The following is a 26,679-nucleotide window of genomic DNA, read 5'->3' as shown; positions in this document are numbered from 1 at the left end:
GTGATGGGGTCCCAAATGGCTCCAGCACTTGGCTCTCACGATCTGGCAAAACAGAAAGTCCTGTCTGCTAAGGGCCTAGCTAGGGCCACAACTAAGTGGGGATGTCCCAATGGGACATGTTCCTCATGCCTTCCTCTGTCCTTATTGATAATATTAACAGCCACTGTGTATGTGCTACATTCATTAGGCCTGATATTTTTCTCAGCAGCAATTCTTCAAAACATTTATATTTTTCTACTTTTGAGAGATTGCGTGGAATATGTAGTGGTTTAAGGCTTGAGGTTTGGAGTCAGCATGCATGGGATCTAGTCTAGTCACAACACACTTTCAGTGTGAGGCCTTGGACAGGTTATGTAATTTCTCTGTGCCCCAGCTTCCTCCTTAGTGAAAGGAGTCATAGAAGAACCTATCTCATGGGGTGGAGAGAATTAAATTAATTAATACACAGGAAGCACCAGAACATACTGTGGAACATAGGGCGCATTCAGTGCATGTTAGGTACTCAAATGCCCCTAATCCTGTTATGACCCATTGACAGAAGATGAATGGGCCGACAGGGGTCAGGAACTGAGCCCAGGCACACAGAGCAGGGCAGGAGTGCAGCTCTCATTCCAAGGCCTGGGTGTTGGCCAGTGTTGTGTGCTTTCTACCCTTTGGTTGTACATATGACAGGGCAGTACACTTGATGGCGGGAGCTTGCTCTCAGCTCAGAAGGCTGCTGATTTGCATTAGGTCTCTTACTCTGCTTCTATGGGATCTTCTCTCCTACTCTTTGCATTCCTGCTGGGAAGGGTGCTGATTCTGTTAGAGTCCCAGCCAATCTTACCCCAGCTCAACACTGTAGCCCCAGCTGGTCACCAGAAATACTTGTGCATGGATTACAGCACCGAAAATGTGGAGACATCATGTTCCTCCACGCCACAGTGCCGAACCTCCTTGCCACTATTCAGAATCAAGTCTGTGCTTTCCAGCGTGTGGTCCCAGCATGTCCTTGCCCTGATCCCCAGCTGGACTCTGTTCTTCAGACACAGTAGTCTGCTCCCTGACCTCAACACACTTTCAACTCCACAGACTCAAGGTATTTCGTGTGTTGTTTCCCCAGTCTGGGTTCTCTCCTCTCCTCGCTTTAAGTGTGAATATCTGGTGAGTATCATGGTTCAGCCCTTACCCTCATGCAATGTTTTTTTTTTTTTTTTAATCTGTTATCATTAGTAGTTTATTCTTGGCCTCTTCCACTGGACTGGAAGCCCTGGAAGGGTAGGGACTGTGCCTACTTTATCTTTGAATCCTCTGCATCACATACAGTACCACATACATAGTAGGTGCCCTGTGAATGCTTTTTGAGTTAAGCTCTGCCTTTGGGAAACGTCCTTCCCATCTGTTGCCTCTTGTAGAGATAGGAAGGATGGAGCCCTTGGGAGGCCTGAACCCTTGGCTCTCAGTGGTTTGCTGCAGGCACAAAGACCATGGGGTAGTAAATACCCCACTCTAATGGACAGCTTGAAGTCCCTTTTCTATTTGACGTTCCTTGAGAAAAGAGCTTTTGCCACTTCAGCATCTGCCTCTGTCACGTGAAACTCATGATGGTCTATTTAGATTGCCCTTGTTTTCGAAGCGGTCTCATGACCAGTTGTCTACATAATAGTAACAGTCATTAAGAGTTCTTCTCATTTTGTGTAGTAACTAATGTTTGATTCAGAACTGAATTTAGATGCCCAAGGCCTTCTAAATAAAAAGGTTTCTTTGTTTCAGGAGCTACAAAAGCTAGCTTTTAAAAGTCATCTTTGAGGGAGAGATGATACAAAAAGACTTCATGAAGTTGAATCTAGTTTTAGGCTGTAGACTTTTAAAAATTCAAGGTTAGCTTTTATGGTACATTTTAGAAAATAAACAAAGTAAATAAATGAGAAATTAAAATAATTATAAATGCACAGAAGAAACAATACATGGTATGACAAAGGGACCTTCCATCCATATATCTCCTGGGCTTACCATGGCACCTAACACCTAGAAATAAACATCTTAGCTACCATTTATTGAGCTCTCACTGTGTTCTAGCACTGTGGCAGACATTTCCTTTGATATTTATAGGAATTTTATGAAGTCTTACAAATGAGAAAAATTAGGTTTAGAGAGAGCAAGTAACTTGCTAGGAAGTAAAAGAAAACCCAATGCTTATTGAATACAATGAGATTTTTTGTTTTTCTTTTGGTTCCAAGGATTGAACTCAGAGGCACTTAATCACTGAGCCACATCCCCAGCCCTTTTTTATATTTTATTTTGAGATAGAGTCTCACTGAGTTTCTTAGGGCCTCACTAAGTTGCTGAGGCTGGCTTTGAACTTGTAATCCTCCTGCCTCAGCCTCCCGAGCTGCTGGGATTACAGGCATGTGCTACTGCACCTGGCTTGGCTCTGTGGTTTTTGATGACACATTTTGGTGAACTTGGGTGTAGAGCTTAGGACCAGGTTGCTGGGAGAGGATGTTGTTGATTCCTATGTATTGGCCAGCCTTGTGTTCTGCAGTGTCCAGTCATCTCCACTCTGCCCAGCTCCAGGTCTGTCTCTACTTTCCTTTCAGGGTATCATGTATGTCCCACACTTGGGGGTGAATCCTAGCTTGGCCAAGTGTTTGTTGAGTCACCTAACCCTCCCAGTCTCTATTTCCTCAACTATAAAATGGGTATAATGATAGCTAGTTGAGAGGTTTCTTTTGTTGAATTGAATGAGAGTGTCAAACTCCTGTCTCAGTTGAATTCAGTAAAAACTTTCTCTCTCAAAGAGGTGATTCTGTGCTGGTAAGAAACTCAGAGGTGATCAGTACTTAAGAGAACATCAGAATGATGTAGAAGTCACGTTGGCTCACATGTGATTTTTTTTTTTTTTCCCATGGAGTGGATGATTTGTGTCATCAACTAACATTGGATGAAGCATGCTGAAGAGGAAGGAATATGAAGTATACATGATGAAATATTTACATGGTCTCCCAGGGTCTCCTCTTATTCACAGGGAAAAGATGCTTGTGCAGTGGAGAGAGTCCTGGTGGAGGCACTTTAGCCAAATGACTATGGTGATAGATGAGATCAGCAGTCATGGAGGAAACTGTTATCCACTCAGTGACTCCCAAGGTAGTGTCCTGAGGAGGACCCACAGCCTGCCCTTGGGATTATTGCCATTCCAGAAAAGGTAACTAAAAAGACATGACAACTAAATGCAGTGTGGATTCTGATTGAAGAAAAAATAAGTTTCTATTAAGAATAGTTTGGCAAATCTAAATATAGGTTTAGCATCTTTAATCTGAAATCTGAAACTCTTTGAGTACCAAGATGAAGCTCAAAAGTTTTAGGTTTTAGAGCATTTTAGATTTTGGATTTTTGGATTACGATAATCAACCAATAAAGTCCATGCAAATATTCCAAAATCTAAAACACTTGATCTCTAGTGTTTTGAATAAGTGACATTCAAACTTTGCAGATAGCAAACTGTACCACGTATGCTATTTTCAGTTCAGTCTTTGCACTGGATTAAGAGAATGTCCTTGTTCTTAGAAGACCATTCCTTCAGGATTCACAATTCTGATACTAAAAGGTCATGAGGTAGGCAGCATTTTCAAGTGGTTCAGAAAAATAAAAATAGAATGTATATATCATATATACATAGAGAGGATGTGTGGCAGAATGTTGACGTGGGTTGAAGCTAAACCTTGAATATACATGATGTTGTAATATTCTTGTAACTTTTTGGTAGGTCTGAAAACTTTCGAAAATAAATGTTAATTTTAAAAAAAAAGATGAGGTAAACGGGGAATGGGTGTGTGCCCCTATAGTCCTAACTATTTGGTGGGGAGTTGGGAAGATTACTCGCACCTAGGAGTTCAAATCCAGCCTGGGTAACATTGTGAGACCCCATCTAAAAATAAAAAAAGATGAGGTAAATGCAGCATTGTGTTAATATCAATATGGCTTTATAAAACTAAAACTTTTTGAGCTTTATGTTAATATCAAGATGGCAAATTTTTAAAAAAAAATTTTTTTAATATTTATTTTTTAGTTTTCGGCGGACACAAGATGGCAAAATTTTTTAAAAATTTAAATACATTTAATCCTCTTTTGCATCTTTAATGTATTGTTGGGTCCTTCTGATGCCTAACTTCACACCGTGGTAGTCATGGAAATATTACTTGTGGAATGGTTGTCAGGTTTTACTAGATTTATTCAAGTTCTTCTTTTGTGTGGTTTAGACCTTCCTAGTATGCTAAGGAACTGAACTTGCTACCACAGGAAGAAATCCCTCAGACTAGCCCTTTGTTCCCCAGTCTGTCTGTTCCCTAGATATAAACCAGGTCTCGTGGTGACTTGTGGCTGTCACCACAGTCTAGTTTCCTCTTCTTCTCTGGCACTTAGCAAGCCATGCTCTCCCACCATTGTTCATAGGATTAAGGGGTTCTGGTCAGCTCCCTGCTGAGGCTTACCACCTTGTGTCTTCTTCTCTGGCTGTGGGGCCATGTGGTCACACATCCTGGTCTGTGTAGTTGGTAGGTACAAAGGGAGTTGCTATACTAATAGGGCCTTGTCTAATCCATGAGGGAAGACCTTCTATTCTAAGATGGGGAACAGCTATTTATTGCTCTGTACAATAGGTGATGGGTAGTGAAGTATCAGGACTCCTTGGAACTCTAGAAAATAGCATCAATGTGTCCATCTTAGCAAAGGCACAGGTGTTAGCTCTGGTGTGTTCTCTTGACAAGTCAGCTCAGCTATGAAAAAAAGGGACCTAGTGAATCAGCTTGGCTTAAAGGGAAAGAAAATTATTTCAATTCTGTTTTTAGTTTGGGCTGTAAAGAGTACTTGTATTTCCTCACTATTTTGAAATACATCTGAGCCTTGGAGTCATTTTCTGCAAAGGAGAAGTAGAGGCAGTCATGGATAAATCGGGACTTCAAGGATATATAAATTTTTTTGTATTTAGAGTTGGAAGATGGGTTTAGGTTGAAGTCTGCTGGGAAAGCAAAAAGAGAGGAATGGGGTTCTTTTTTTAGGAAGAAAAGTTATCATGGGATTCTTGTAATTTTACTGTATTTTGTGATGGTTGGGATCTATGAGTATTTGGCAGGAAAGAACCTTCTCGGGCAAATGTCATTTGGTCTTCCTGTGTTGGAGTCAAAGGTACTTTAAGCAGACTCAGGCCTGCTTCATTGTCCTAATAAGGCTTGTTGCTGTTCTGTTGATTTTTAAGAGCCAAACATTACTCATCCCTTCTCTTTACAGCACAAATTCATGATCTTTTTTATGTAATTGTTGTCACTGAACTTAGAGTTTATAGTAGAGCAATTTTCAAATTTTCCTGGCAGCCTTTAAATAGCGACAACCCTTTCAAGTTCAGTGCTTTGTAGGTTGTTTTATGATGTACCTGGATCCCATATGTATGAGGGGTGTGTGTGTGTAATTTACATTGACGTGTACAGATTTGTTTTAAAAAATGAGATGTTTTGTAGACCCTTAAAATATCATGTAGATATTAATGACTGTTATTGATATAAACATTATTATATTCTCTGTTTTGCCTCTGTGCCTCCCAGAACAGCCACCCCAGAATTGATTTTTTTCCCCCTCCAAAAAATTCCCTTGCTTTGTTTCTTCTCATTTCCCCCTGTCTGACCCAATTTTCTTCAATTACTTGTGCCTTTTGGCTCATCTTTCTTGAGTTTGGAAGTAAAGCTGGAGACCCAAGTGGATTTCCCAGCTGTCTCTCACCAGCCAGGGGATCTCAGTGCCTCAGTTTCCTGTCTCTCACATGAGGGTGAAAGTACACAGCATGGGTCCATCCCATTAGCAACCATGTGCTGCTCCCTGCATTCTCATTAGCTTAGAATAGCTTACATTTGCAAGTTCCTCTGAAGTTTTCCCAGCTAGTTTACTGTAGCTCACCATTCCTGTTCTTATATTTGTTAGACTTGTGATTTTGTTGGTTTCATTAACTCTGAGGAGGCCTGCTTTCTGTGCTATCCCACAGCACTCTCATGTGGAAGCAACGCAGAAAACTTGCTCTGGGTCCTGGGAGGCAGGGTGGACATAATTGTCAGAGGGCAGCTGAGGTCTTGCTCAGCCCTCAAGATCTTCAGTGCCCTTCTGACCAGCCCAGGACTACAGCAAAAGTAGGCCAGAATCCCTCCTATTGCAGCTAGATAAGAGTGGAGAGGCCCTGGACTGGTGTTGGTGGCATTGGGAAGCCTCTGTCTGGCTCTCTGCTCTCTCTTCCCTGGGTCTTGCTTCTCCTCAGGCATTGTTGCTGTCTGCTTCTCTACCAGCTGCTGTGGGACAGCCACAGTTACAGGTCTAGGCTACATGAAGGGCTACCTGGGCTGCCACTCAGAAAGGTGTGACCATGCCCTGGGCTACAGGTGGAGGTACCTAGAGGGTGTTTGGGAAAGACCTGTGGTCCAGGCCACTCAGCAGATGTTGTGACTACCTCCACAGGACCCAGTGAACACCCATTTCTACTGCAAGGTCTTTTGTTATATTTAGCCAGATGAATGAGTGTAAAGCCCACAACTGCCTCAACACTTCAGCCAAGTAGGAGTGTTCTTTGTCCTTTAGGGTGTAAACCTGAAACTCACAACTTCTGTGCATTGTGAAAAGCAGTGCGTATCTCATTGAAGCTGTTCCTGGAAACCCTGGAGTGCTCATTCAGCTGCTGCATGGCCTCGCAAAGCCCAGGAGTCTGGCTGAAGGCTCTCATGGGGCTGCTTCCCCAAATGCCCAATGGGATGGTGAACACTTGCATGTTAATTGAGACTTTACTTCTGGTAGTACTTTGAAACTTTTCAAGCACTAGACAGATTTTGTTTGGCACAGGATGGTGTGGAAGTTGAGAGAGATGGGGATGTGTCCTGCCTGTGAAGACTTCTAAAACTAGAGGAAATAAGATACGTGTGGGTGTTTAAAGATGATTTTCTGCACATCTCTTATGGCTTCAAAGTTCTGGGGAAGGTCAGTGGGGAGGAAACTTGTGGAGCAGGTGATGTCTGAGCTGGGATTGGAAAGATGGCTCCTTGAGGTAGCCAGTGTGGATGGGGCATTGACAGATGATTTTGAAGGTCAAGCCCTCCAGGCCAAGGCAGTAGAGTGAGAAAAGGCACAGGTTTGGAAACATGTCAGACAGTATATGCCAACCAGGGAGCTGGATTGGAGCATTGGTTTGGATTTGTACCCTGGGTTGGGAGGACCTGTGGGCAATGTTGAGCCAAGGGAGTGCCAAGGTCAGAATGGAGTTTTAGGGTGAGTCATCTGGCAGCAGTTTAAATGGGTGGAGTTACAAAAGACTGGAAACTCTCTTTAGTGGAAGACAACTAGAAAACTATGTAAACACCAAGTTTGTTTATCTTCCAATTATTATTTTAAGAGTAAATGGGATAGAAGTATGTACTTATACATAGAAGTACATTTGGAGGCACCAGTCAGGGTGGTACAGGTCCCAGGCTTCCCAGTCCAGTAGCAGCAGCAGCCACTCTGAAACAATGCCTATTCATCAGGCAGACTGTCATGAGTGAAGGCATAGTGCTGCTCAAGCAGCATGTGCAGGTCCCTTGCACCCTCTAAATGTGTCCTCCCTTTGCTCTTGCTTTTTACTATTCTCTTGGATTCTGCCCGTGCCTGGACTTGACTTCCTTGACTTAGTTTCCCATTCAGTACTCAGTACTGGGGCTTAATCTGTTTCTTTTCCTAGCTTGTCCTTGACCCTCTCCAGGAAGCTCTCCCCTTCCTGGTGATTTGGAGAAAACACCTTCTGAGACCACCCCATTCCACCAAGACTAAGTCCAGGGACCTTCTCTGTTGTAGCCTTGCGGAAGGGACCAGCCTAGAGACAAGTGTTGAGATTACTGACTACTCTTGAGATTTGGTCCCCTCCAAGGAAAAAGGGAGACAGGTTTATCTCTCCCCGTTAGTCTGGGAAGCTTTAATGTGGTAATGATGGAAAGGACTGGCTGTATCCAGTGAATATTGGTTGCCTCCAGATTTTTGTTTGTTTGTTTGTTTGTTTTTCCTGATCTATTCCAGATGAAAAACATTTCCTGAGCAGCTCAACATGTCCTCAATCTCTCTTTTTCTCTCTCTCTATATATATCTTCTTCCTTCTTTGCAAAAACTTTGGTATAAAATGTTTAGCATTTTTTATTTTCTACTCCAAAAGCTTGTACCATTGTCTTGAGGAAGGCCCCTGAGATCCCATGATAGAACTGGAAGCATCATTACTTACAGAAAGAATTTTACTTAATTCACTATGAGAACTTTACTTTAAGAACATTTTGGTCTGCACAGGCTTTTAGGAAATTCTAACAGCATTGTTCATTTTCATGAATAAGTATTTGGACAGATGTTCCCAAGCTGGCAGCTTATCAACAATTTTACCAGAAGCTATCTATTTGTAACCCGAGAACTTGCCATCCCCTGTTGTGTTACTGTTATACTCCTAAGCTTGGTGGTGAATGATACATAGGAAGCATTGATAGTCACACTGATACAAAAGCAGTGTGAGGTTAGCCTTGTGCCTTCCTGATTGCTAAAAATGCAGGATCTCAAGTTCTTAAAGTCTATGGCATGGAGGTCTCTGCCAAGGAAGAAGAGGTGCTCAGAGCTTTTCCCATGCACCTCCTCCTACTATAAGCATCTGCTCTCCTGATGACCTACCCTTCACTTCCCTCTTTTGCCATAAGTGTGTAGGCCACACTTCCCCAGAGGAGGTGACCTATTAAGACCTTTTATGTGCCAAAGTCTGGGGAAGTCTAGTCCCTGCCCCTCCATGGGGTGGGAAGGCAGAATGGCAGGCATGCTCTAGTCTTTAAAGGAATACCAAGAACTACTCATTACTTTACCGAGAAAAGTATGACACCAAGCACCTAGTGGGAATCAGACGCTGTAATAAGTGCTGTCAAAACTGCCCTCCTTTTTTGGTCACCATAGCGAATCTATAATGTAGATGTTAATATCAATCTCATTTTTTTAGATTCAGGCTTTAGAAGTCTAAGTGACTTAACAGCTATGAGTCACCCAGTTATGAATGGCAGAGTCAGGTTTAAATACAACTTATGTCAAAGCCCAGGCACTTAGCACTCTCCATGCTGCATAGGTTGTGGGAGAGACTGTGCCTACAAGGGACCCAGCAGCTGGTCCCTATGCCTGTGACACATCCACTCCATGCATGCTTGATGTGGACCAGGGAGCATGCTGGACCAGTGGCTGCAAGTGGAGGCTCAGTGCCAGGCCCTGTGCCTGCTATGAGACACAGCTCTGCCCTGGCCCCCAAGGTCCTGTTGGCTAATTTTCTGCCATAGTCTTGCAGGGAGTGGGTAGTGTGGGGGAGGGTCCAGGCTCTTGCATTTTAATTCATTCCAAACAATCTGTTTTGCTTCTCAGGTACCCAAATAAGCTGTTTCTCCCCAAGTTCTTTCTCCTGGCGTCAGGCTGCCTTTGTGGATTCTTATTGCTGGGCTGCTGTTCAACAGAAGAACTCTCTGCAGAGTGAGTCTGGAAACCTTCCACTGTGGCTACATAAGGTATTAGAGAAACTTTCCAATCTGTCCTACTCATTTTATAGATGAGCAAGTGGAAGCCTAGAGAGATTGTGCCTGTCCACAGCCTTGTGGATAGGTATGGCCAACAGGACTGTTTCTCAGATTATAAAGCCACAGCACTTTCAATTCAAAAGCTTCCTTGGTCCTGCAGCTTTGCATAGCAGATAGGGACACAGGTGCTTTGGATTTTCAGCTCTATAACAGAAGCACCTTGTTGGTCTCTATTACTTTCCATTAATACCCAACAGAATGTCTGGTTCCTAGGAGGTTCTCAGTACATTCTGAATGTTTGAAAGAGCAGGGCTGAGAGTAGCAGAGTCAGGATTTAGCAAAACTCCTTCACCAGTGACTTTTCTGTCACATACAGGGTATCTTGGAAAAAGTAAGGACCAACGTAGAATTTGGCTTCTTCTAGCATTATTGGGGCATTCAGAAGCCCAAAAGTGTGACTCCTTCTGGGAGTGCTAGGTGCAGCACGGCATTTGGAGTAGATTCCTTTGCTTTCTGATGGGTCCAGGCCTTGCAAGGAAGGAGAGATACTACAAAAGAGACATCAATATTAGGTTCTGTGTCCTATAGAGAAGAGGGGCAGGTCAGGAGCTCTGTGGTGAGGGGAGTGCTATGGAGCAGGAGCACATAGAGATTGGAAGCTAAGAACCTGGGCTGGAGTTAGCAAGTTTGTGAAGAACATTTTGCGTAATAAAGTAACTACATTAGGTTTTCTCTGTGCATAGGAAAGGAGCACTTTGTCTTCCTTTCCGCCTGTCATTGTTTCAACCCCTGGTTCTTTTGTCATTCATGAAATGAGAAGATGTTTGTATATCTTCTGGTATTCTCATCTACTGAGGAAAGCAAAAAATTCTAGCTCTGAAAACCGAAAGACTGAAGTTCTGTTTGACTCTCTCTTGCTTTAAGCTACTGCTGGATGACCAGTCACTATCCTCCCTTTTGAAAAGAATAATTGCAGTTTGCTGTAACTCAGGCCTGTTTTCCATCATATTTGTTTATTGAATGTAGTTTGGCATTGTGGTGCCCTACAGTGACTCCTGTTTGTATTTGGGTTGGGCTTTTCTCTTTGATGTTCAGCCGAGCCATTGGATGGATCCTTGCCAGCCTTGCCTGGCTTTGTAGCCAAGGCAACATAACATAAGGATCTGTGGCACAAATAGACACAGGTCCTGAAGTTGGACAGCTTTGTAAATCTCAGTCTATGCTGTGGAAATTTACATCCATGTATTAAAAGCAGTTTTGGAAATGTAGAGTTGTAACCAGCTACTGTGTTGGGCATTAAGGCAGCCACTGAAGAAGATTGTATAACTGGGATTGTCTAGTTTAAGAGCTTGCAGCAATATTTGTGATTTTGAAACTTTTGGAACAAGAAAAAACTCAAAAGGTTTTTGTCCAGATGCATTTCACATGTTAGAGAACCTTGAGAGATCAGGCCCAAGAGTCAGGACTAGTTGCCAGCTGTACAGATAAGAACTCAGGCCTGCAGACTCCCAGCCCATTTTCCTAACATCAAGGAAGTGGGGGTATGGGAACAGTCAGTGGGTAGTCAAGCTTTGGATTACCTTACATCCAGGAGAGACTAAGAAGTTCTTTCTCAGTAGATTAGCTTGTTTGGACAGATGAGCAGAGTTCTTGCCAGATTCACAGGGCTGGGAACAGAAATTGAAGTCAGGATCTGCTGCATTCGGAGGTTGGGACCCTGAAATGCCATTCCTTGGGAGTAAGGGGTGATGCAGAATTAAACTAGCTCTCACAGGAACTGGAGTCCTGGTTTGCATTATTCAGTGCCATTGGAATGAAGGAGGTCTTCTACCTGCCTGCTAGAAGAAAAAATAAGTCCTCTCTGGAGGAAGGTGTCACTGACTACAGCCTCAGATTTGTGCTCTGGTTTTTCATATAAGGTATTTAGAACTTAACTCAGAGATTCAGATGTGCAGGAAAACCAAGGGAAAAAAAATCAGAATGGAAACAGACCTATAGGAAATCCACTTCGGACCCCCATTTTAAATCATTGCTAATGAGTTCAAAGAGTTATGAAAATGTGGAGAATTTCACAGAACTGGAAACTTCATAAAAGAGTTAAACAAATTCTCAAACAGCAGGTGCAAAAAATTTTTTTTTCAGCTGACGTTCATTGAAGGCCCTCAGTAAGCTAGGACGTGGGCTTGATAGCAGAGAGCTACCAAGGGACATGGTCCCTTCCTCATGGATCTCACTCCTTGGTGGCAAAGCAAACACATAAGATGATACTGAGGATCAAACCCAGGGCGTCACACACTCTAGGCAAGTGCTCTACCACTGGGCCACAACCCCAGTCCTTAGGTTTTATTTTGAGACAGGGTCTCATCAAATTGCTGAGGCTGGCCTTGAACTTGCTGTCCCCCAGCTTCAGCTTCCCCAGTCACTGTAATTACAGGCATGCATCTGGCTATACTGAAATTTTTAAACCTGTATCTGGGGGTATTTTTTTTGGTGGTGGTGGATTTTGTTGTTTTTATTCTAATTTGTTATATATGACAGCAGAATGCATTACAATTCATATTACATATATAGAGCACAATTTTTCATCTCTGTTTGTATACAAAGTATATTCACACCATTCGTGTCTTCTTCATACATGTACTTAGAGTAGTTATGTCTTTCTCATTGTGCTGTTTTTTTAACCCCCTTGCCCCCTCCCTCCCCTTCCCTCCCCTTTGCCCTATCTGACATGTGTGAGGCCCTGGGTTTGATCCTCAGCACCACATATAAACAAATAAATAAATAAAAATAAAAGATTCATTGACAACTTTAAAAATAAATAAATAAGACCTAAAATGAGCTGGGAATGTAGCTCAGTGGGAAAGTGCCCCTGAGTTCAATCCCTAGTATAGGAAAGAACAATTTCTGTTCTCACTTAATCTCACCAGACATATATGATCTGTGCAGCATGGCCCATAGCCATTGAGATAACTGGAGTCACCTGATACAGTTTATTACCCTAGGGTGAACAAAGTAAAATTGTTATTTTATCTTTGAAGGAATAATAAACATTTGGTTGAGTATGGCTTTTTTTTTTTTTTTGGTTTATGTGTTCATCTGATATTTTATCATTTGACTTTGTCCCTCAGCACTGTGTGTCAACTCTAACGGTGTCTGTTTTAGAGCCAATACCTCTTAAGTTAATGAAAAAAAAAAAAAAAAGATGATACTGAGAGGGAGTAATCAGAAAGCTAGATAGGAAAGCAAGAGTGTGGTTATTCTAGAAACCAAGGAAGGTGTTTCCAGATGGAGCAATAAGCTCTGTTATTCTCTGCCACTATGATTAGGGTGGATCAGAGCTTACTGGATTTAATTAAACCACGGGTGATCGTGGCAGGAGGAATTTTATTGCAGAAGTAGGAGCCAGATGGCTGTGGGTGAAGAGTGAATGGGAGGTGAGGAAAGGAAATGATGCAAGTAGACAATTTCTTCAATTTTTTTTTTCCTTTTCAGAAAAATCTCTCTTCCCAATAAGTGGAAGAATGAGTAACAATCTATGTAGTAACTGTAGGGAAGGTTGAGGTCCAGAGAGATTTTGGAATAGGACAGTTCTGAACAAACTTAAATGCTGATGGAGTAAGAAGGTAGAGAGGAGGCTGGGGTGTGGAGTCCAGCCAGCTCAAAGCACTGCCTGGGGAAGGTACAGAGGTCTGGGAGAGGCCTGTCCTGTCGGGAAGCAGTGGGGCCTTGACTGACTGGAAGGTGGGCTAGGTTGTAGAGGATCTGTGAGAGCTAATGAGGTATGTAGGCTAAATGCTGGAACATGGGAGCCATTGCAGGTGCCTGAGCAGGGTGAACCTGGTGGTTCCAAGAGTTCATCCTTAGGGTGGTGTGTTGGCGAGAGTAGAGGCAGGGAGAGAACCATTAGCTGGGCACAGAGAGAGGGTTCTGATCAGGGAACAGAAGGGAAGAGAAGCCGGTATTTCTGAGAAGGCACAGAACAAATAAAAAGCAGCACTTTTTGATTAGAAGATTACCCTAAAGGATGGTGAAAGGTGATATCAAGTGCTTAGGTCAGGGGTCAGCAGACTTTCCTGTGGAGGGCGAGATAGCAGAGTCTTTCTGTCTTTGTAGGTTACACAGTCCCTATTGTGGCTACTCAGCTCTGCCAAATTAAACAATATGTACAAGATGGGTTGTGAACAGATTTGACTCAGGGGCAGCAGTTGGCCTACCCCTGGGCTAACACAGTAACGGTGGAGGTGTTAAGAAGTAGGTAGGTTCTTAGTGTCTTAGAAGGTAGAACCAACAAAATGTTCCGATTGGATGTGGAAGAATAAGGGAAAGATTAGAATCCAGGACATAAACAAGGTTGGTTGCAAGCGGTGGGTGGAGGTGAGGCCATGCACTGCTTTGATGAAGCCTAATGAAGGAGCAGGTTTTGAATGACAACCAGATAGTCCTGCTTGACCATGTTAAATCGGAGGTGCTCTATGGCTCACAGGATGTGCCAAGTATATAGTGGGTATGGTATCTGGAGATCGCAGGGTGAGTTGGAGCTATAAATATTGTGATCTTTCAAGAGACAGATGGCGTGGAAAGCTGCAGGACTGGAGGGGTTTCCAAGGGAGTGAGTTTTAGTGGGGCAAAGTCTACAAGGGGACTCAACATGGAGAATAGAAGAGAGAGAGCTGGGGGTGGAGAGAAGGAAAAGGGTGTGCTACATGAATGAAGGGCAGGGGATCCTGTAAAGCAGTCCTGTGTCAATATAATAACCTGTGTTAAATGTTGCCAAAAGGGCAAGTGAGGTTAGGATTGAGACTTAGATAAACCCTACAGTTGGGGTGTCATAGTTGGGGTGTCATAGTGTCCCCTAAAAACTGCTGAACTCTTTACCCCCTGGACCCTAGAACAAGACCTTATTTGGAGATAGAATTGTTGAAGATGTAATAAGTTAACATGAATTCATTCTGGAGTAGCATGGACCCCTGATCCAGTACAACTGGTGTCCTCCTACAAAGAAAAAAATGTGAACAGACATGTGCAGAGAGACTACACTCGGGGAGAAGATGGCCACATGGCCACAGAGGCTGAGCTTGGAGCTGCCACAGGGAACTCTGTAAGAGACAAGGAAGGGTTTGGGAGGGAGCAGGACTCTGGCAACACCTTGACTTTGAAATTCTAGCCTCCAGAACTGTGAGAGAAAATATTTCTGTTGTTTTAAACTATCTAGTTTGTGGGATTTGGTTGCCACAACTCTAAGAAACTAATTCAGGTGTATAGAGATAAATCAAGATTCAACCTAATTAGAAGAATAAACCTCTTCCAGGTGTGAACATTAATGTGGTTTTCTTAGCCAGGCCAGAGTTGGTAATCATAGCTCCTTTATTCCTACATTGATCTTTTTCAGAGTTTCTCTTTTTTTCTTGTAAAATATACACAACATAAAATTCTACCTTTTAAACCATTTTTAGGCATGTAGTTTTCTGTGACATTAGTACATTAAGTTCATGTTGCTCTACAAGCCACCATTATCCATCTTCTGAACTCTTTCATCTTCCCAAACTGAAACTCCAAACCCTATGCCCATTAAACAACTGCTCCTTCCCCAGCTCCTGGGAGCTGCCATTTCCTGTCTCTAAGAATTTGTCAATTTTTAGCCAGGTGCAGTGGTGTACATCTGTAATCCCAATTACTTGGGAGACTAAAGCAGGAGGATTATAAGTTTAAAGCCAGCCTGCACAACTTAAGTTGTGAGATCCTGTTGCAAAATAAAAAGTACTGGTGGTATAGCTCAATGGTAGAACACCCCTGGATTCAATCCTAGTACAAAAAAAAAAAAAAAAGGCATTTATCTACTCTGGATAGATCACATAGTTAATCATACATTTGTCTTTTGTGTTTGGCTTATTTCTCTTAGCATAATGTTTTTAAGGTCCATTTATATTGTAGCTTATTTTAAGATTTCATTCCTTTTTAAGGCTGAATAGCATTCTCTTATAAGTTTATGCCATGTTTTATTTATACATTCATCCATCAAGGGACACTTGAGTTGGCCCTTGTGAATATTGCTACTGTGAACATCTGTACAAGTCCCTGCTTTCAGTTCTCCTGGGCATATACCTGGAAGTGGAATTGCTAGATTCTTTTCCAAGTTGAAAAAGATTTTCCCTTTGGTCTTCTTTTGGCCTCTCTACCTTCAGCAGACTTAAGGCTGTTGAGCTGGTTTGGGGTCATCTCTCTTCAGGCTCTTCATCGCACAGAGGTGAGGCCAAAGCAGTGAATGCCTTATCTGAGGTCCCACAGCCACTTAATGGAGGGCACAGCATCTCCCTCAGATTTAAGATGTTTTTCACATGTGAAAAGATACAGGTTTAATTTCTGTGGCTTCAGAAACCTGGACCCACCTGTGGGTGAAAGTTGCCAGTTGGTAAGCTTTAGCTGTACCCAGGGAGGGAGCCCAAAGTTGACCAGGAGGCCCTTAGTTCAGGATGATCATGGAGGTTTGTATTTTCTTCCCATGTCCTTGTTTCTTACCCTGATTGCTTTTCCTTCAATAGAAGCCCAGCTCCTTGGATGTTCTGAAATGCTGACTGCACCTTTCTCAGTCCTCCTCATATTGTCATCCTCCCAATCACCCCTTTATCATTTGTGCAGGAGTTTGGTAGTGACGCTTCCTTCCCCACCCTGAGGTGACTTCTGTGTCCTCCCGCATGGCACCCTGACGCCCATTCTCTGCATCATCTCCAAGGACTTGCACCTCCTCTCACTTCATCCATGTACTTCGACTGCCTCCTCCTTCCAAACTGGTTATCTGGAACTACAGTTGAACAGCCTAGTCCCTGCCTCCGCCGTCTACCCTCAGAAGACCTCCCCCACTGCTTTCAGGGAAAATGAAAGCTTGTCATGAGAACATTCTCAGCTTCCTGTCATCAGACCTACCAGATGTCCCCGTGGCAGGACCAGCTTTTTCCCCTTTCCCTTTCTACTTTGTGAATTCTTTAGAGGTCTATAAGTCCCATGCAGATAGCCCATGCCCAGATCTTGTTCATCATATGCCCTGGGATAAAGCATAGCATGCGCATAGTGAGTGCTCAGAATGCTCATGCAGAAAGGAGGAATGGGGTGGCTTGTGTGTCATTGTGCAGAACCAGACTTAGTTCTCCAGGGCAGTCTAAGGACGGGGAATTAAAGGCACAGTTTTTATTTAAACACTCCTCAGTTCAGTTCTGATGTGGAAGTTAAAACCTGGAGACTCAAATTCTACCAAAGACATTATTCATTGTAAAATAGAAGTGAGAATCAGTGTAGAGAGCTTATGGCACTGGTATAGTCAGTGGCACAATTTCTCTCCACCTCCGTTGTTTTTCTTTTTTTTTTTTTTTTTTTTATTTTTTTTTTTTTTTTATTAATTTTTTTTTATTGATTATTTATCGCATTACATAGTTCATGATATATCATCTTTCATACATTAGACTCAAATTGTGCTTTGAACTCCCATTTTCACCCCAAATACAGATTGCAGAATCACATCTGTTACATATTCGCATTTTTACATAATGCCATATTAGTGACTGTTGTATCTGTTTTTCTTTTCTCCTTTTTCTGCCCTCCCCCCCTTCTCCATTCAGTGCTGATGGCCTTCGGTAGAGCGGGAGAGAGATCTTGGCTGGAGGTGTGGGTGCATTCAGAAACACCAGCAGGTGGTGCTCTGGGACTGCTTTATTACTAGCCTTTTTTTTTTTTTTTTTTTTTAATGTTCTGTTCTTGAAGTTTAGAGTGTAGACAAGCAACTGTTGGCAAGATTTCCGCCTGAAACAGAAAACGAAAAATAAAACCAACAAGAATAAAAAATGTTAAACAAAGTGGGCAAATCTTCCTTTATTTCTCGTAAGTAGTTTCACAGAAACTTAGTTAGAAGAGTCCTTGAAGCTGCCAGACAGGTTTCCTTAGCATTACCTGAGGGGGCTTGTGAAAATACAAGGTCCTGAGTCCCACCGAGACCATTAGATTGGAATCTCTGGAAATTTCATCAGCTTCACAGGAGATTCTGCTTCTTCCGGCCTGGAATGGAGACCAACATGGGCACCATTCTTGCAGATTGCTGTTTCTCAAATTCTGTGTTCATGCAGATCAGCTGGGCATCTTGTGAAAATGTAGACTCCAATTCAGTAGGCCTGATGGGGGCCTCCAATTCTGCATTTCTAACAGCCTCCCAGGAGATAACTGAAGTTACTGTTTTGTGGACCAAACCAATCTTTGAGAAGCAAGAATCCAGAGCCAGGGTTGGCAAACCATGATACCTATGCTCAGGCCAAACCTATTCTTTTTATGTAAATAAAGCTTTTTTGGACACAGCTTTCCTCATTTATTTATACTTTATCTGTGACTGCTTTTATACCATAATGGCAGAGTTGAATAGTTGTAATAGAAACTGTATGGCTCACAAAGCCTCTAGTATTTACTCTTCAACTCTTTAAAGGAAAACCTTTGCAGACCCCTGATCTAGAATCCTAAAGACACTCACCACCACTAGTTGACAAGACTCCATGGAGGGAACTCCCTGCCTTAATTTCTGTTTTCATGCAGACCTGAGTGAAGTCTCTTCCTTGGCTGCCCTGTGGGAATCCATCCTCCCCTGCTCAGAAGCCTTTCTCCTCTGAATTCTCAGCCATCTAAGACATCAAAATAAACAAACAAGCTCACAAATGAGAAAGTAGAAAGAACTGAGGCTGGAAGAGTGTTCTGGGTTGAATGGTGTCCCCTAAAAATTCATGTCATTCTGGAACCTCAGAATATGATATTATTTGGAAATGGGGTTATTGTGTACGTAATTAATATGACAATCTCATAGCAATTAGAGTGGTTTCTAATCCAATGACTGAGTCTTAACACAGTAAGATTTTGTTTTATTTTATTTTTGTTTTAATTTTTATTACCTACCTATACTTTAAGACATACTTCAGGTATTGGTTACCTCTTTTATGAAGTTTTTGTGGCCTTCTCAGAAATTTTTTATTCCCTCAGTGTTTAGTACCTACATATTCTAGGGCCATTAGCTCTATGCTTTGGCTATTTAATTCTTCATGCTCTGTGATCTTGGGACAGATCTTGTACTTGGTCTGAGAGGGCATGTGTTCTGTCTGCTTCATGGTGCAAAGCAGGTCCCTGGAAGTTGTTTCTGAGTAAATTCATCTATCTGTGTTTAAACCCATAAGACAAGACCATGTGCATTCTAGAGATGAGTGACTCATCCTACTTGGATGGTTCTCTGCCTTAGATAGAGTGGCAGGGATTTACCATGGAGGGAGGGTATACTGGATCACCTTTAAGGATTCTTCCACCTGGAGGTTCTTTTATTCTAACTACAGCCCCTTCCAGAAGCAACAGAAATTTTTAAGCAAATAGACTGAAAATTGTTGGAACAACTGCTTAGTGTCTCACTGTCTTAGAAGAGCTCAATACTAACTGATACATCCTACAAAATAGTACAATCACAGTTTTAAGAGATGCTGAGCATCTCAGACCTAACATGGAGTAGACGGAGCCTATGAACAAATCACTCTCAAAGCACTGCATGTCTTCTGTGTTCCTTATTTGGATGAAAGGATTCTAAAGACTATGATTTAATGCTTTCTGGATTTCTATTTCAGTTGAATTGATGTTACTACCTTGTTAAAGACTCACTGAAAGTTGGCCGTCTTATTTTTGACAGGCAGCAAAGCAGTTTAGCTTGGGGAAAATCAGGAAATGGAGTATTCAACTACATTCCTACAGAGGTGATCAGGGTACAAGATAATTTAGGAAAAAGGAAAATACTCAATATGTAATACCTTTAAATATTTGTTTTTCTAATTACAGTAAATTTTTCTGAACTGTTCATTGGTACTAATAATCATTGCATAGCTTGGGCATGTTAGAAAAATTGCCACAGACCATAAACAGTCACTTTTTAATTTAGGAGAACAGTTTGAGGTAAAATGCTGTTGTTCAAATAGCTTTGAAACAAAAGTGACATACAAAACATTTCACAAGCCCAAGTTAGAAATAATTTTCCCTGTGGTTCCCAGAGGAAATGCCAGGCTTTCTTAGTTGTGAAAGCAGCACAGTCATGCAGTTCCATTTTTATACTAATGGACAACCATCAGAGTAGGCGGGGATTGAATGAGCATTGTTTCTCTTTAGAGCCAACTCTGAATTATGCAGCCAAAATTCAACTAGCCTGCCACACATGACTTGGTGTACCCTTTGCAAATTGGGTTAATAATTTTGAGAAACCCTATTCCATGCCAGAACCCAAAGTAACACTGCCTTGGTGAGAGGGCTTTATAAAGTTTCAGGGTCGTTTTGTTCATTTCCCCCTTTTTAGGGATTCCTAATGTGGGTCCTAATAGCACTGGGCGTCCATGAACGGGAACAGGAAAATAAATAACAGCTTTATTTTTCATTCACTTCTCACTAAAATTTAACATTAAAAAAATTGTATGTAGGTAACAACATATAGTAGTGTCACCACCAAAATCGCAGGTACCCTGGAATATTGTTTATTCTTCACTACTTCAAAAGTATGATAGTTATTAGACCATCTAGTGGATCCTTCATGTGTTTTTAAAATGTCTCGATAACTTTACATGAATGTAATCCCATTTTCCCTGTGAATATAGGTGTATTGTTTATACACTTAGAACATTTTAATTAACTTTTTAATTGGTGCATTATAATTATATATAATAGTAGAATTCATCCTAACATATTCCTACATATACATAACATAATTTGGTCAGTTCCGTTCCCCAGCACCTCCCCTATCTCTCCTTGCCTCCCTCCCCCTGGTCTTCCTCCTGTAATCTACTGATCTCCTTTCTGTTTAAAAAAAAAAAAAATGTTTCCATGAAACAATGACTGAGGAACTTTCACAAAACTAAGGACAGCCAGGAGACAGGACAACTAACTACATTGGGTGCTGGCACTGTGTCTTGGAACAGAAAGAGGACAATGATGGAAAAACTGTGAAATCCAGATGAAAGTCAGGAGCATGGTTCACAGTGGTATGCCAATATCCGATTCTTACAGGGGGAATGGTGATGAGGTCATGGGAACTATACTGTCTTCTGTGCAGCTGCAGTTAGTGAGAGCTGTGGAGTGGGCTCTGATGGCCACTCCCACAGATGCTGGGGTCAGGGTTTGCATCATCTCAAGGCCATTGTGGCCTCTTCCAGGTACCACTCCAAAAAACTGTGGAGTCAGGCCACTCCAAAGGTAAGGAGAGTTTTTCCAGAGAAGTAAATTGAAGTAGAGTATATTGGGATGCAAAAGGCATGGTTCTAGGGTGAAAGGTATTACCAGCTTACCAGCTTTGTGATCTGGGGCCAGAAACTTCTCTGAGCTTCTTCTCTTCCTTTGGGCAATGGAGCAATCCATATAGCTCTGCTAGGGTCATTGTGAGAGCTAAAAATAACCACCCACCTGGCTAGCCCTTCTATTGGTTTTGGCATATTTTAGTGCCTATTACATGCCAGGTACCATGCGAAGCATTTTTCATTTGTGATCTGATCTGATCTTCCCCACACCCATATTCATGTCCATTTCATGAGGAGTGACACTGAGAGTTAGAGGCTTAGTGACCTCACTGTTCCTGAACACAAAGCTGAGTTTCAATCAAGCTCAATGCTAGCTGTGGTCAGATCTTCCTTAGCCTTCCTTCCCTGGCGGGCCAAGCTCCAAGTCGCCTCTGACATTTGTTGACTCCAAATCCCCTCTCCTCTGTTTTATGTGTACCTCACATCCAAGAGCCCTCTTCTCGATTCTGTTGCCTGTGGTGGTTGGCTTCTCTGGACTTCAGGTTGTTCAACTGTAAAATGAGGGGGCTGGATTGTTGACTCTTCCTGGTTTGTTCTAGTACTAATGGTTCCTTCCATTTCTGTGAATTTGCACTGCTTTTTCCAGCTGTCTTATTGAGATAATCACTGAAGCCAGAATTTTTCTCATTTGTTTTGGGTGAAGTTACGTGTTTCTTTGACATTTTACCAGATTCAAGAGAGTAAAGAAAATCAGAGTTTTAATCCTTAGTTGCTTCTTAAACCTTTAATAAATAAATGATTTTTCAAAAAAACCCAGTAGTCTGTTATGACATTCACTTGTTTTTTTAATTGGAATTTTTTTCAGAGATTGATCTTTAGGACATGAGAGTGATTTTATTTATTTTTTTCTTTTATGATTAGAAAGAAAATACTGTGTCACATTGTTGTTGACTATTTCAAATTAATATCTGTCAAATTAAGTTTTGGTTACGTTTTGCCTGGACAGGTGCATTTAGCCATAAGCAATTGTCACTAAGTAATAAGCCCAGTTTCCATAAGTGCAGGGGCATGCACATTTGTCTCAAAATAAGAAGTGAGCCACACATAGCAGATTAGGTGACTGTTACTACCAGGCAGGAGCCTGTTAAGCCCATGTTTTGCCCTCTTGTTTTTCAGTTTTTCCCCTACATCCTGTTACTATTTGCCATCCTCCTGTACCTGCCCACGTTGTTCTGGCGTTTCACAGCTGCTCCTCATCTTTGCTCAGACTTGAAGTTTATCATGGAAGAACTTGACAAAGTTTACAACCGAGCAATTAAGGCTGCAAGGAGTGCACGTGATCTGGATCTCAGAGATGGTGCCTGCCCGGTTCCAGGTGTTAATGAGAACATAGGGCAAAGGTAACTTAGCCCCTAGCAGGTAGCTCAACAGGTTCGGTAGTACTCATTCTCTGCCTTTCTCCTGCCAGTCTGCCCTTAGAGTGCCCACTGCTTGTTAATGGAAGGGGAGAGGCGTCATCCACCCAGTGACAGTTTATGGGAGCCAGAAACACCCACTCTCCCCAAAGTGTATCCATCCATATGTTCCCAACATCTATCCTATCAAGACACCATCCTTGTTAGGTAAAATGTCAGCATCTCCTTTTTATATGTAGTTCTCACAGGGGCAGCAGATGAAGGTACTGTATACAGCTTCCTCTTTGGAAAAGCACAGAGGATTTTGAGAATCAAACTTAGAAAAAGAATTATGAAAGAAATGGAAAAAAAAGTTGGTAGTGCCTTGTCTTCTTGTATTCTTCCTCTAGTTCTTGTTATTAACAGTAATGAAAATAGCTGTACTTTTTTTTTCTTAATACTTAGTATATTCCAGACACTGTGTTGTGGTCTTTGAGTACATTATCTCATTTAACTCTCAGAACAACATTTTTAACTAAGTGCATTTATTTACCTCCACTTACCTGTTTTTTCCAGGTAAAAGCACTGTCCCAATAGCTGTAAGTGAGACAGCTGGGCTCAGAACCATCTCAGTTGGGCCCCATAGGCCTGTGCCCATGAGTGTCTCCATACCTTCTTTGCTTAATGCTTATGTGTTGCAATTGAGCTGAATATTTCTTTAGCTTATTCTGCGGAATAATGTATTCTGTGAAAAAATTGTAGCTAACCAAAGCAGTAGTTCCTACTTAGGAACTGATTATTTAACAGACAATTAAGTTCCAGTATTATTCTAAGAATTTCTGAGTACTAACTCATTTAATTAACTAGACTTTCTTTAAAATATTAAGAGGAAAAGTATTTTGTTATTTCTTTTCTTATTCCCACTTTTTCAACTTGAATGTTATTCCTTTCTACCCTAATAAAGTTATAGGTAGAGAAATATGGGTGTTTGAAATTTTTAGTGACATTGTTGGATGTTTTTATGTCTTTAATATTTGATATCTAAATTATTTTCATTTGTTTCCTTTTCTTTTTAGTTCGTGGGAGATATCTGAAAGCCACTTCAAGTACCCAATTGTGGAACAGTACTTGAAGACAAAGAAAAACTCCAGTAATTTGATTGTCAAGTACATTGGCTGCCGGCTGATAACACTCACTGTCATACTGTTAGCATGCATGTACCTGGGGTATTACTTCAGCCTGTCCTCACTCTCAGATGAGTTTGTGTGCAGCATCAAATCAGGGATCCTGAGAAACGACAGCACTGTCCCTGATCAGTTTCAGTGCAAGCTCATTGCAGTCGGCATCTTCCAGTTGCTCAGCTTCATTAACCTCATGGTGTATGTGCTGCTGGCCCCTGTGGTTATCTATACACTGTTTGTTCCATTGCGACAGAAGACAGATGTTCTCAAAGTGTACGAAATTCTGCCCACGTTTGATGTTCTGCATTTCAAGTCTGAAGGGTACAATGACTTGAGCCTCTACAATCTTTTCTTGGAGGAGAATATAAGTGAACTCAAGTCATACAAGTGTCTTAAGGTACTGGAGAATATTAAAAGCAGTGGTCAGGGGATCGACCCAATGCTACTGCTGACTAACCTTGGCATGATCAAGATGGATATTGTGGATGGCAAATCTCCCATGTCGGCAGAGACCAAGGGAGAAGCCCAGATGGCAGAGCTCAAAGGTAGGGTTGGCTCTCAGGGCAGAGGCTGTGGAGCCACAGCGTACTCTGCAGCAGCCCGTTATGAATATTGACCATCTTTATCCCATCTGTCATCTGAACCATCATTGTCCTATTATGGTCCCTGGGGAGTCCAGGACTGGAAGGGAGAAGGAATGAATTGGTGCCACCCCAAATTTCCAAAGATGAGCACTTTGTGCTTTTCCTAGTTTTTCTGTCTTCCTTCTCTGACACTCTCTCTCTCTCTCTCTCTCTCTCTCTCTCTCTCTGTGTGTGTGTCTCATATTCTGCCTGCTGCCTCAGCACCCCTCCTTATTGTCTTTCTTGCTTTTATTTGTCTTGTCTTACTGGCTTTTCTCTCTGTACCTCTGACCCATTTATTGTTCTCCAACTTTTTCTTTTAAAAGGAACCAAGAGAGTTATTGATTTAATTGTTGCCTTGACCTAACTCACTGCTTTGAAATTAGGCTAAGGAGTAAAGCAAAGTAGATAAAAAGGATCTTTTAGAAGAGAAGTTACTTAGTATTGATACTTCTTGCTACATGCCTTTCATAAATATTTGTTTTCAATTTTGACAGATTTGGACATACACAATGAAACTAAAACAAGTAATGGAGAGAAGAATGCTCGACAGAGACTTCTAAATTCTTCTTGCTGATGATTTTGTTCTTGAATTACCAATCTGTGACTTCTGTGACATGAATTCATTTTGGCTCAAGCACCCTGGTTGGGTTCACAGCTGATCTGTGGTAAATGAATGGGTCTTGGAAGAGAGATTAAGCTTGTCTTACCAAGGAACATAATGGGCAGCAAGATATTTTGAAGAATGGTTTGTGACTTTCTTATGAGAAGCAACATGAAGATTACAAACTCTAGCAATATACATGTGTTAAGTCTTCATCAGTGAAAAGAGGAAGGATTAGTAAGAGCAGTGAAGAGCCATTCAGAGCTTCGGAAAAACAGCTTTCAGTACCCATGCTACCACAAGACCAAGAGCTACTAGAAAGCAGGCACTTTGGGAGGTTTGTTTTATGAAATAATAATAAACATGTCAGAATATAAGTTAATATGAATCTTCTTATATGCCCTTACTGACTTGGACAAGAAAAGCCTTCACTGGCTAATTGAGGACCACTAGATTGACCTGAGCCTGGCAGGGTCCTCAGCTGGGTTTAGGTCTGGTGTCTTGGCTCTCCTCCACTTGATCTGTCTCCACAGTTCTTCGTCAGCCTTGGCCAGTTGTGGCCCTCTCACCACTGTGTGTTTCACTCCGCTGTGAAGGGCAGCGGGCCCAAGTGCTCATCTGGCTGAAAACTTAGTTAATGAGATAGATTATAAAGGGTGCTCAGTTAATACCACAGTGACCTCAGTTCAAGAAAAAAAGGCTTTGGAAGAGAGCCCAAAGGACAAATCTGAGATTATAGAAGAAGCAAATTCAGTCACTTTCAAAGAGGTTATCTACAGGGCGTTGTCAAACACATCTAAAACAGAATTCTACTCAAATATTATCAGAACACAGGAATGTTTACAGTCAAGGACACTTGGCCTAATATGATTAAAGCACATAAATGACATTTGCCACATGGTGTTCTTGGAGCCAGCTTCTAAAAATGTATTTTCACTCATACTGTGTCAGAATTGAGACTTTTTGAGAAGAACATCCTAGTATTGATGGAAAATTGTAACATAAATGTTACAAATGGTTGAATAAGAATGGACACACTATTTCATAAATATTTAAGGCTGACTCATGTTTAAAAAACTTCACATTTCTGCCATGTAAATATATTGTTTGTTCCCATTTTATACACAAAAATCTCTAATCTTTGGTTCTTCCAATTTAATTCTTACAAAGTTAATACATTGCTTACACGAGTAATCCTCAGGAAGCTCAGAGTTCACTTTTGGCCCTCGAGGAGAGTTGTTTACCTAATCCGATAGCATTCTGGTGAAGAACAGAAGTTGTATAAGCTGCTATCTGCCTTTCAGAATATACAGAAAAGCAGATTTTATTTGTACTTCTGTGACAGTTTCTGAAGAGGACGGCTAATGACAAAATATCAAGGATGCAATCAGTGCTTTAAATTATTGTCCATTGCATGATATTTATTACTCTTGAATTATAGTGTGACTTAGAAATGGCAGTAACCTAAGTCACTGATTTTGCTACTTTTATATTGTTGTGTCTGAGATAATCTACCACAATTCTCTGCTTTCTTTACTGAAAATTTGAAAAGATTTTTAAAATATATTTTTCTAAGTTATGATTTTTTTTTTCAGAAGCTGCATCTTCCCTGTGGACTACCCCTAATTTGTATTTTGAAATGGTAAAAATGGATATTTTGGGAAACTAGGAACTCTCCAAGTCCTACCACATATAATCCTTTCATCAGAGTTCAAATAATTGGGGGCCTTGACCTCTGCTTCACTTAATTTTCCCAGTCTCACTTTCTGAATTCCAGTAGGACCTGCAGTATCCCAGGAATCAACTAGACAGATTAGCCATGCAGATACAAATGGGAAGGACCCATGTTGGAAGACTTGAGAATCTCGTAAAAGGCATAGACGAGGCAGGTACTAAAAAGAGAAATATCACCCACAATAAAAGCCCTGCTAGAAAATTATCAAACGTTCCATGTTCTTGGGAGACACCATATTGTCTCTCCCCCAACCCCATCTGCCCCCACATAGCTGATTTTAAGAATATAGTTATAATTTTTCCT

The 26,679-nt window shown here is 41.6% G+C and overlaps 1 protein-coding gene across 2 annotated transcripts in view; it reads left to right on the top strand.

The window, feature by feature from the left end:
- Window positions 1-25,169, top strand: part of PANX1 (pannexin 1) — a 36,754-nt gene extending 11,585 nt beyond the window's left edge. Inside the window, exons 2-5 of one of the 2 annotated variants that reach the window (XM_081274022.1) lie at window positions 9,412-9,551; window positions 22,016-22,239; window positions 23,310-23,959; window positions 24,535-25,169. In XM_081274022.1, the coding sequence (XP_081130148.1) occupies window positions 9,412-9,551; window positions 22,016-22,239; window positions 23,310-23,959; window positions 24,535-24,614 (1,094 nt within the window). In that variant the 3' untranslated portion in view covers window positions 24,615-25,169. The remainder of the gene's footprint in view (window positions 1-9,411; window positions 9,552-22,015; window positions 22,240-23,309; window positions 23,960-24,534) is intronic. The other variant, XM_081274023.1, reaches the window with a different exon arrangement.
- The last annotated feature ends 1,510 nt before the right edge of the window (window positions 25,170-26,679 follow it).

This window comes from Spermophilus citellus (genome assembly GCF_964194105.1).
Source record: "Spermophilus citellus genome assembly, chromosome: 2".
Classification (NCBI taxonomy): domain Eukaryota; kingdom Metazoa; phylum Chordata; class Mammalia; order Rodentia; family Sciuridae; genus Spermophilus; species Spermophilus citellus.
This window is presented reverse-complemented; position numbering and strand designations above follow the sequence as displayed.